The 11,158-nt window shown below is 48.9% G+C and overlaps 1 protein-coding gene across 1 annotated transcript; it reads right to left on the reverse strand.

Annotated features, from left to right (window-relative positions):
• Positions 1-340: 340 nt before the first annotated feature.
• On the reverse strand, positions 341-10,094 carry TFAP2C (transcription factor AP-2 gamma). Its single transcript, XM_075011638.1, has 7 exons — positions 10,011-10,094; positions 8,410-8,883; positions 8,205-8,256; positions 6,573-6,795; positions 5,786-5,904; positions 3,950-4,091; positions 341-1,986 (listed from the first exon to the last, which is right to left on the reverse strand). The coding sequence occupies exons 1-7, from the start codon at positions 10,056-10,058 to the stop codon at positions 1,701-1,703; spliced, it is 1,344 nt and encodes a 447-aa protein (XP_074867739.1). The 5' UTR covers positions 10,059-10,094; the 3' UTR covers positions 341-1,700.
• Positions 10,095-11,158: the final 1,064 nt, after the last annotated feature.

Genomic DNA, 11,158 nt, shown 5'->3' on the forward strand with positions numbered 1-11,158 from the left:
CACACCCTATAAAATTCTGATTGATTGAACTGAACGTAAAAGTTGCCTGAGTCAAACTTTTGTTAAAAGAAAGCCTTAAGATGTGCCTCTAGTTTAAGCAGACACATGGCATAGTTTGGTTTAAAAAAAAAAAAAAAATTCTTGGAGATACATGATTCATTTAATTGAAACCATTGGTTTTACTAGCAAACAGCTACATATTTCTGTTTTGTTCATCTGAACAAAGTGCTGTAATTATGACAATACACAACGTCCTCTAGTGTCCCATGCTGACAAAATATGGAAAGAAAACACTGTCCAGGTAACAAGATATTCAGTGCTTCTATCCAGAATACTTTATTATATGGTTATCATATACATCAGAATTATATTGGAAAAATTTACAAATATGCAAAGAGTAGTTCAGAACCTCCATTGTTCACAGACACACCATACCTCACGCACTCATCCTACTCAGTTATCAGGTGACAGGTACACAAAATTATTGCTTTGTGAACATACCTCTCAGATTAGATCGAATATTCAGTGGCAAGAATTGAGAATTTAAAATAAAATTAAAAACAAAACAAATCTTAAATACCCTGTATAACATACCTGTGCATAAACCTTAAGGTGTATTTAGCTTACCCCATTACCTTTGAAATACTTACCAAAATTAAAATTTGAAAGCCATTTATAAAAAAAAAGTATTAAAAAGTTCACCATTATTTACAAATCCCATTAAATTACACATAAATAAATATGTACATTCAACACACTGTTTCCCTTAATACACATAAAGTCTCCCTGGAAATATATTTATATATCTATATTTTTCCTTAATAGGCAAACAATGTTGTTTTTTAAAAAAAGTTACAGTATGTGCCTATTTTTTCAAGTTTTCTTTTTCAATTTAAAAACAAGACCTGATATAAATATACAAATAAAGCTGCAATATCCTTAGACTGAAAAAAAGATTTTGAAAGCATTTATTTTCAGTTTGCACTAGCAATTTCTTGTGGGGTTGGTTGGTTGTTTTAAAGACTATATCTACTGTAGGCAAATGCACTTTTTAAAAGCCTGACTATTCCCATAAAAATTAAAAATTAAAATAAGCATGTCAAATGCATCAAATAGTTTTTTCCCTTTAACCTGGATTTCAGTTTTTCTAGGGTAGTCTGAAAATAAAGCAGAACAGAATGAGCTTGCTATTCACCATGTGTTTATAAAAATATACCATGTACATAAATTTGAATACCATTGTTTAATACTGCCTCATGGTTATTGTTGGTATTAAAGACTAAAAACCTGAAGGTTTTCGAGATAATGATGAGTATTCCATCCAAAATCCATACCCCAAAAGTATACACAGTAGCTGATCACCTTCTGATATTTAGAGGTTTGAAAACTCTAAATATCACTTAGTATTTTTCCCACCAAAGACTTTATAGCACCACTTTAACAGCAAAGGATTTTAATACACTTGCCCCCAGTGCTTATCTTCTGGTAAAAGATTCCACAGGTAAGGGACACACTGCAGCTTTAAAAAGACTTGTCTTACAGGTCCAGAAGGAGTTAAGATCCTGAATAAGATATTCGGTTTTAAAAAAAAAGAGTGGGTGGGAGAGGGGGAAGCGACCACATTTCGACATGCCCTGTAGGCAAGAAGATCCCAGTCTGTGTTTTGAAAGAACAGTTTGAAAGTCTGGCTTCCCTTCATTTTACTTCCGGTGCTTATCCAGTTTATCAATGCTTTTGTTGGTTTCTGTAGGACTTTGGTCGCCAGTGTTCATATATGTTTTGTCTGCAATTTTTAATGCTTCATTTAGGTAGTTCTGGACAGATGTCATGGCAGCACAAATGGCAGCACTCCCAAAGCCATGTGTGATGAGGCTAAAATGAGTCAAACAACCCTGGATGCCTGGGTCCAAGATTGGGCTAGGTCTAGTGTTTCCAAGAGGAGTTCTATCCTGAGTGAGGAGGTCTGTGAATTCCTTACATATCTGCCTGCAAGACACAAAAGGGTTTATACTTTATGCTAGAAAGTGCACAGCACTCTGTCAGAGGATTTAGGATTAAGAAAAAGAGTGAGATACAGAATCCTTTACAATGAAATAAGCAACAATGCAGACTGTGTAGCAAACAGATTTCAGAACTCAATTACACTCTATTACAATTTAGAATTAAAGTCTATGAATGTCAGTTTCTTATAAACTTTATACACACACACTCTTTCTCTCTCTGTGTATATATGTGCACGCACACACTTTCCACAGTGTAGTCCTTCCTGCTTTGGTGTCTGGCTGGTTCTGCTTCATTTACTCCATTTTTTTTTTCAAATCAATTTAGGGATAGTGTGTGTGAGAATTTCCACAGATGCACATAAGTGATTTGCAATGGATTAAGCAGCTGAACTGGGGCATTTAATTTACCCTCTTCATCAGAAACCAGAGTCTCTGATCCTGCAAACACTTATGCACGTAACAATACAATTTAACAAGCCACGTGAATGTTCGATACAACTACTCAAGCACATAAAGTTACTCACATGCACATGTGTTTGCAGGATTAGGGGCCAAAGTTATAGATTATTTTTAAGTTCCTCTGTTCTTTGCACGTACACTGGGTGAACTTCACGGAATCAGCAAGATGCACAAAGTGATGCACTTTGTTTAAAAAATAAAAAAAAACTTATTGTAGCGTACAAAAAACTAGCGTTTGCATCAGTCCCACAAAACCTCTTAAATATGACATTCCATATTCCATGATGTAAGGCACACTGAAGTCAATGTTGTTCCCTCTTGACACCAATGGGTTTTCATTATATCCTACATACCAGGTTTCCCAAACTTTATATAGGTGGAACCTGTTATTTTTTTTCAGTACCTTTTTTCTCGGCCCAAAAATATACAGGCATATAAAAAAAACAATGAATGAAAAATTAATAGATTTTCACTGCTCATTATATGTTCTAAGTAATAGTACATAAGAATTTTATAACAAGATTTATATCATTAAGTGCTTAACTTATTGTTATTACCTTAATTAAGCAGGAAAATACGAAATGTACCAAAATAATAAGATCATGTGCAATAATCTGTATATTTTCTAAGGACCGCTATTTCCCGCCCCCCCAAAGAACTGGTACTGGGCTGCAGACCACACTTCGGGAAATGCTGCTATATCTTATTTCATTAGACCCTAAATCCCACCAGCTCTGAATTTGTAGCAACGTAGCCACATTATTCTGAAAATATATGTATTGTTCAAGCCACCTAGCCAGATTCAAACAGCCAAATATCTACATGCTGGACGCCATGGTTATAGAGTATTAAAATCAAATGGATGTATAGAAAAGATCTTCTGTTTTATTCTGTAGGGCTACATCTACACAAGAAACATTGTGACTATTGGAACGGATTTCCCAGCAAAACTTCAGTTGACAGATTGCATCTATGCGTAAAAGCAGACTGAAAGAGCAAACTGCTGTCAGAGAGCAGCCAGACTGGATAGAACAGCTGACCGGAAGCTCTGCAAACAGGGCTTTCCAGTGAACTGGAAGCCTGTCTGTCAACAAAAAGGTCCCAGACCATCTACACGGATATTTGTTGGCAGTACGCTATCAAGAAAGGAGTTATACCTGAACACAGAGAGGTATAACGCTGCCTGTGGATGTGCCTGGTTTTGTCAGACTGTCAACAAAGCACATTTTGCATGTAGACGCTCTGTGGGATTTTCTGAAAAAAAGTCCAGTTTTCCTGGAAAAAACCCCTTGTACAGAAGTAGCTTAGATGTTTAATGTCGTTTCTATAGAGAAAATAAGAACCATCTCATAAGGGCTTATGCTGACTCTGTGGTATTTAGTACCACAGATGCACAGAACTTTGGTTTTTAGTAAAAGCAAAAATCTAATATTACTTTACAGAAATGCTTCCTGGCACCCAGAATGTTTTCTCCCCTCAATACTTACTTTGCAGCAAGCAGCATGTTTTTCCTGTTAGCCATTTCATTACGGCCCAAGTGTGGTCTGGTTAAATATTCTGCCACTGCTTTGGAAGGGAACTCTGTCTCACATACATAAGCAAAGTCACGAGCAAGATGTACAGCTTCACCTGGGGTGGGGACACGCGATAAGGTGAATGTTTTAGATCCAATAATAGACCTTCACTGTTAGAAGACAACAGTAACGTCGGCAAAAACTTTTAATTCTCAAAGTCCCCCACTTTAGAAAGGGCAATTGCCCCTATGTGCTTCCCCATACTGTTTGTTATCTCCCAATTAATAGATAATCCAAATCAGAGAAAGAGACTAAGAAAATCTGCACAAAATAATTATTCTGGTTCCTTTTGTAGCAGAGGACAATACATGGGGTCTCTGCGTTTAGCTAGATAGCATGGCTACCAATAGAATATCACCTTAAAATGATTAATAGGCATATATTCTTATGATCCTTACATAGCTGGCAATTAATCTCAATTTATGTCAGTAAAATTTTGAAGTTAAATAGACTTGGCATACTTGTATTAAAACCATCAGCAGATATGTTACCTAATAAGAGAGAAACAGGCTACTGTTGGTTAATTAAAGCAACTTATTCAAACAAAAATCCTGAATTTTATTGTGAACTATATTACTGCATGTAATATACAAACTAGCTAATGTATTAGACACTTTCTCTTGCTGTTGTTGGTCTACGAATTCTATTTTTCCTTAAGGATTTAATACAGTAAAAATTGGTACAGTATTTCAAGATAAAGTAGACTTTTAAAAATGGGCAATGCTATTTTCAGAGTATTGTTCACATTTAAATTGCTCCTTCCATTCTATTAACAATAGCAACATCAAGAAGTGGCTTTTTAAAAAAAGGCACAGCTTACACATAACATGCAAATTAAATGGGCTCCAGTTTCCTATCAGGAAGTCAAAAAGCTGTAAATCTCATTTTATATGCATGTTTATTAGCAAAACTTCTGAGGCTGTGATTGAGGTAGTTCACTGATTCAGTGCTTTGAAATCTCCCAATGGGAAGCCAAGCTAACTAATTAATATATAAAAACCTCAGAATTGGTAAAGCTTCCCCTGCACTCCCCCCTTGCCCCAAACCATCTCTTCTCTACCTTTGCAAAGACTAAATAGCTGGGTCCCATGGGGGACTTTAAAACTGCTTGGTATAAAGGAGTTGTTCTCACACCTGTCAATTTCACAGCACTATGGAAATAGCTATGTAGCATTCCCTAGTTTACAGAATGGCTTCAGTGAACGAAAGCTGACCGAAATGCAATAGTTTAGATCACTAGTCACAGTTCAGCTATGATCAAGTTTAAAACATAATATAGTAGGAGATGCATATTTGATATGAAAGATGGCATGAACAACTAAAGTTAAGGAGGGCCCCCCAAAAAAATTATCACATTTACATTAGCATTGGGATGCTAATGGACAGCATAGTTTTATAGTTTCTTATTGTTTCTAAAATGATGCTGTTCTGCCTGTAGATTTCCTAGCCTTGATCAGCATTTTCTCAATGTTTGAATTACACTTTCAAAAAAACAAAGCAACAAAAATGTAGCACTTTAAAGACTAACAAAATAGTTTATTCGGCAATGAGCGTTTGTGGGACAGACCCATGTCATCAGCTCAATCTCACTTCCAAGTACAGAGGACCCAAAAAAAATTGCAATAAAAACTGACAAATCAAGTACACAAGACTGAATTACACTTTGTCAGCCTGACAGAGAAAAGCCCTTTTATTATTTCAAAACAAAACAATACCCTCCTTCCTTCCCCAGCCCCCACCAGGACTGACCTTCCACCAAAGACGTCAATAATGTGACATTTGCAGCTTTCCTTCTACCAGCTGGAAGATTCAAGCCAATTTTATCCAGTTTTTCCCTTAATGATCTGCCACCATTTTTAGATTTGGCTCTGAAAGTAGACAGAGTGTGAGAGATGTGGCCCTACTTAGCTTCAAGGATAACACACTTGTTATTTTAAAAGATGGGGAAAATCAAATTACTGACATTTAATGAAGATCTACTGGAGGGATGAGAATAAAAAGCAGGTTCTTTGTTTTTCCGCGACCTACTTTTTTAAAAGGCTCTCCCACAAACCCCTCAGTGTCAAAACCAAATCAAATGTTTTGTCTTTAAGTTTATACCACAATAAAAATGTACCAGCTGTAATAAGTGGGCATAATATGAATTAAATTATTCATAAAAATAAGGCAATGGAAAACGTCTGACAAGTTATGTACCAAGACACTACCCAAGACACTCTTACAGTGAGCTCACTTGTCACTGAAATAAGAAAATTCTCCTGGTGTGGTTTCAGCTATGGAATCCGATTTTAACAGGGAATGAGAATTTGTTGTGAGAACTGTTATAGCACCTCACTTTGGGATGTGCCAGAGGTGCAAAGAAGGAGTTTTATTTCCAAAGCCTATTAGAATTCAGTGTTATTTTGTTTTAAAGTTTCATAAAAAAGTCTTTCAGCTGTATTTCACGTTCATTTTTGTACCAGGCTGCAAGAAAGATTGACAGCAGCCAGGATTACTAACTAAAGTCATGGGGCTGGGGGCGGGGGGTGTTACCTACCTTCTAAGTACTCCTCCTAGTAATGAGGCATTGAGACATTCTGGAGGGGACAGCCGTCTCTGAACCTCTGCTACTGTCACTTTATATTTGGATGTGGAACTCAGCAGAGAAAGTCTCCCCGGAACAGAACAAAACACTTCATTGGGGTTTATCACCACTCCGATTAAACCATCCTTCTGGCAGGGCAGGCTCAGCGAGCTGGTTTTTGTTAGTGAAATGGGACCTGTGGAAGCCAGATGAAAAAGCAGGGATTTGATACAAGGAGGGAATGACAAGATTCAGTGGACCGAACATTAGTTTTCTATGAAACATTCACCACCAGATCTTATCCTGATCTGCAATGCCACAGTGAGCCTCACTACAGCCGAGTGACTATTAATGGACTGTGGCTAGTTTTGTTGCCACAGTACATTTCAAGAAAATAAAGGAGGCACCAGAGAGATTTTATTTCTTTGGGCATGGGCCTTTCTGGGCAAAAACCCCACTTCTTCATATGCATAGATTTATGTGGGTCTCTGTAATTTCCAGTGCCAGGAAAGCTTATACCCAAATAAGTCTGTTAGTCTGTATCCACAAAAACAACCAGGAGTCCTGCAGCACCCAAAGACCAAGGTGCTACCCTTCTAATGCATTAAATAAAGAATAGTAGTATTTGCCTTAAACCTGCAGTCAGAACTCAGCACGCACCAGTGACACTCATACCCTAGATGTTAGCAAAATCAGGCTTATGAAAACCAACAGCGGTGCAGCAAACCAGATACAACCGCGGTGCAGAAACTTGTATCCTTCGGCTATTGACAAAACGTCGCCCAAACAAAAGGCACAGGGATGTCCCCCGTCCTGCTTAGAGCAGGATAAAGAGCGGGAGGGGGAAGTATTGATTTTCCTCTCCCCGTAGGTGGAGCGTCCGTTCAGAGATGTTACCCCTCTCCTACTAATTACCCTCCAAGGTATTCCTTCCCACACTGCAGTATCCACAGTTGAGAACGGCTAACAAAAGGTGGACCAACGGCTCGGCCGTTCCCATGAGCAGGGGCAGCGCAAAGAGACGGGAAACCTCAGTTGTAAATCGATCGGACTCGCCTCCCCACGAAGTGCAGCTACTGCTACGGGCGGAGTGCCCGAAGGGGTTAACCGGCAGCGACTAGCCCGCAGCGGGATAGGACTGCAGCCACCCCCGCAGCGCTGCGCGCCCCCCGAGCCGCACCGGCGTCCGGCAGAACCCAGCTCTGCCCCTTCAGACAGCTGAGCCCCGCCGCGCTCCCGACCGGCTCCGACAGCTGCACGGCCCCTGGATGACAACGCCCCGGGCCAAGCGACCTGACCAACGCCGAACCAGCTGCCCCGCGCCGCCCCGGGGCTCGCATCAAACCCGATCCGCGGGCGCCGTTGCGCTTTCGTTTCAGCCGGAGAGCAACGAACCCGGGCGCGCTCTGCGAGTCCGACTCCAGCCCGCGGGGGGTTGGCGGCCGGATCCCCGGGCACAGGCCCGTTCCCCAGGCCCCCGCTGGTCAAGGCCACCTTCGGAGAGCCGAGTGCGGGCGGCCTGCCCCTGCCCGAAGCCGCGCCGCGCCGCGCCCCTGGCGCCACCAGCCCCGTGTCCAGGGCTCGCCGGCGCTGCCAGCTACTGACCTTTCCGAATGACCGTCTGGTCGTGCATGAGCACGTGCTGCTCCTCCACGCTCTGCGGAGAGAAGGGAGGGACAGTGCCTTAGCCACGGCCCCGGCCCGGCCCGGCCCGGCGGAAAGGGGACCGCTGCGCCCAGCAGCGCTCCGCAGCCCCCGCGCGCCCCAGGGCTGATGCTCTCCGGGCTAGAGTCCCCGGCGCGCGGCTTACCTGCACCTCCTCCAGCTGATGCGCCATCTCGTGCAGCCCCAGGTTCTCGGCCAGCGTGGCCGGGTCCAGCCCGTGGCCGGGGGGCAGGAGCAGGTCGGAGCGCCGGTAGGTCTCTCTCCTGCCCCCGGCCGCGCCGCTCTCCAGCGCCGAGAGATGTGGGACGAGGCCGGGCCGGGTGTGATGCGCCAGGCCGGAGGGGTCCTGGCTCTGGCGGCCGGGCCAGGCGGCCTGCTGCTGGCTGGGCGGCGGCGGCGGCTGGTGGAGCGGGTTCATGGAGAAGGGGTCCCCGAGGTGGGCGTAGGGGTCGCCGGACTGGGAGTAAGGCAGCGGCTGGTAGGGGGGCGGGAAATAAGGGGGCTGGAAGTCGGAGGTGCCGGAGTGCGAGAGCGGGGGCGCCGCGCTGTACAAGTGCTGGCTGACGGCCGAGAGGTGCGGGAGCCGGGGGTTCCCATTGCTGCTCCCGTCGTGCCGGTCCTGGGGAGCAAAGGGACGCGGGGTTAGTGCGGGAGCTGCGAAGTGGGCTGCGGAACTCCCTGCGGCAGGACCAGGGCCGGGCTCTCTCCCGCGCTGGGGGGGGGTCTCCCGGCTGAAGTCGCCCCCCGCAGGCCGAGCTGGGGTTGCGGCTCCCGCGCGGTGACGAGCCCCCCTCTCCTCCCCGCGGACGCGGGACTCAGGCGCTGCGGGAGGTGACGATCCCAATGGGGACGCGGCAGGAATCGCCGGCCTGGGGTCAGGCCCGGCCGCGGCGGGCGAGTTTCCCAGCGGCCCGCGGGAGCGCACACGGGGCAGCCGCGGCCAACTTCGGCGAGCGGGAAGGCGGGCCCGGTTCAGCCAGAGCGCTCTGGGCGCACCTCGGCGGCGGGGGGGCGGCTCAGAGGTGCCCGGCCCTTTGGGGACCCAGCTCCCCTTCCATCGCTCAGCCACCGCAGCCCGCCGGCCTCGGGGGGCCGGCGCCGGACTCGGCAGAGCCGAAGGGGCGCGCCGAGGGCTCGGAGCGGAAGGGGAAGGGGGAGGGTGAAGGGGGCTGCAGCTGTTGGGCGGGAGCCGAGCGGACGGGACCGGCGCGGCCGAGGGCGGCTGGGGAGACGCGGCCGCTGTCGGAGATTAAAGCCGGGAGGAAGGCGGGACTAGACCCCCGTTACCGGGCATTGGGGCCGGGCTCCTGCTTCCGGGAGCGCACGAGGCGGCGCCCTCCGGGCTGGGGAGCGCGAGGGAAGACGCGAACCCCCCCAGCCCCGGCCGCCGGAGCCGCTCGCCGTCGGGGCGCCCCGGGGAGGCATTAAAGCGCTTTCCCGCCGGCTGGAGACCCGGTCCCGGGGCGGGCAGCGCCCCTCCCAGCGCCGGGAACTTGGCCGCCAGGCTGGGCCACTCGGCCCCTGCGCTTACACCGCACGTGGCCCGGCCGGGCAGCAGCTGCGCCCTCCTGCGGGGCGCGGGGCGGACGCTTGTTTTCCTTGCCCAGCCCGGAGCCACAGGGAACCGCCTGGCAGCCGCCAGCTCGACGGGGCGCCCCTGGATCTCACCCCCGCCGCGCCGGGCAGCGCGCGGAACAGAGCCGGGCCGAGAGCCGCCCACAGCCGCCCGGCCCGGGGCTCGCTCACCTCACAGTCCTCCTCGTACTTGACGTTGTCGGCCAGTTTCCACAACATGGCGTCCAGCGTCTCAGGCCCCCGGGCCGCTGGGCGGTAAATCCAGGGGGCGCGGGGCAGAGCAGTGCCCGAGCGGGCGGCCTCGCTTGCCAGGCCTGGGGGCCGGGGCAGGACTGCGCCGCGCTCCGCCGGCCACTGCGCCCTTAATGGCACTAGTATTATCATAGCTCCTCCCCAGGGACGGCTCGCGGAGCGGGGCGGGCAGGAGGGGCGGTGCCGAGCCAGCCACTCCCCCTCGGCGCTGGCCCGCGGGACGCTCCGGCTGCGCCCCTTCCCCAGCGCGCAAGTTGCGCTACTTTGCCCCCAGCTGTCCTGGAGCGGGGGCCAGCGGAGGCGCCTCTGGGTAGGGCTCAGGCAGCCCCCGGGCAGGAGATGCGCTGCGCTGCGCAGCTCAGGGGAGAGCACAGCGGAGCGGGTCGGGGCCCCGGGGGCTGGAAATACCAGAGCAATGACTCTACCCGGGCCAGGGCCGTCAGTCCGCGGGCGCCTGTTGGGTCAGGAGCACCGGGGGCTCGGGCCCCCACGCGGCCCATTACCGTAAGTCTTCGAGGCGCCCCGGGACAGCCGGGGTTTGGTGAAGCTGCGGACTAGCCAAACGGCTCAGGCGGCTGTCGCCGGGCCGGAGAAATGACTCACGTGGACGCCGCAGGTGAAACCGATTTAGCACAATACTAAACACCTTCCAGGCGCGCGCTCCCTGGCCTCGCGCTCGGACGCTCCCGCCCAAGGGGAAAGGCTGGGCCGGCAGCCCGAGCAGAGCCTGACCCGACGCCTCTCAGCGTCCTTTCCTCCCCCAGCAGAGGGGGCTCAGCGCGCCCTGCGTTGTGACAAGGGAGGTTTTGTGGTGACTCAACATCATTTCTAGCCCCAGCGTCTCCCTGCCCTCGTGCGGGGCGAATCTTTCTGCCGAGCAAAGCGAACGCTTCCCAGCAAACGCCGGCCTGGGAACGCCGCCCTGGGAGCGATTTGCATAATTGGCAAGGTTCCAATGGCTGCTTACCCCTTCCCAATGCGCGGGGTGGGATTTAGGCAACTGCCCCGCGAGATCGCTGCAGCTGGGCCGTGCAGCAGGACAGATTCAGCCCTTCAAAGGCGGCTGC

This window comes from Carettochelys insculpta, chromosome 17, assembly GCF_033958435.1.
Source record: "Carettochelys insculpta isolate YL-2023 chromosome 17, ASM3395843v1, whole genome shotgun sequence".
In the NCBI taxonomy this organism is placed as follows: Eukaryota; Metazoa; Chordata; order Testudines; family Carettochelyidae; genus Carettochelys; species Carettochelys insculpta.

Excerpts from the sequence above, each read along its gene's own strand:
- TFAP2C (XM_075011638.1), bottom strand. The coding sequence starts at position 10,058 with ATGTTGTGGAAACTGGCCGACAACGTCAAGTACGAGGAGGACTGTGAG. Across the intron at positions 5,905-6,572 it reads CTAGGAGGAGTACTTAGAAG|AGCCAAATCTAAAAATGGTG; the intron begins GTAGGTAACACC and ends GTCTACTTTCAG. Across the intron at positions 4,092-5,785 it reads ATTGACGTCTTTGGTGGAAG|GTGAAGCTGTACATCTTGCT; the intron begins GTCAGTCCTGGT and ends TCCCCACCCCAG.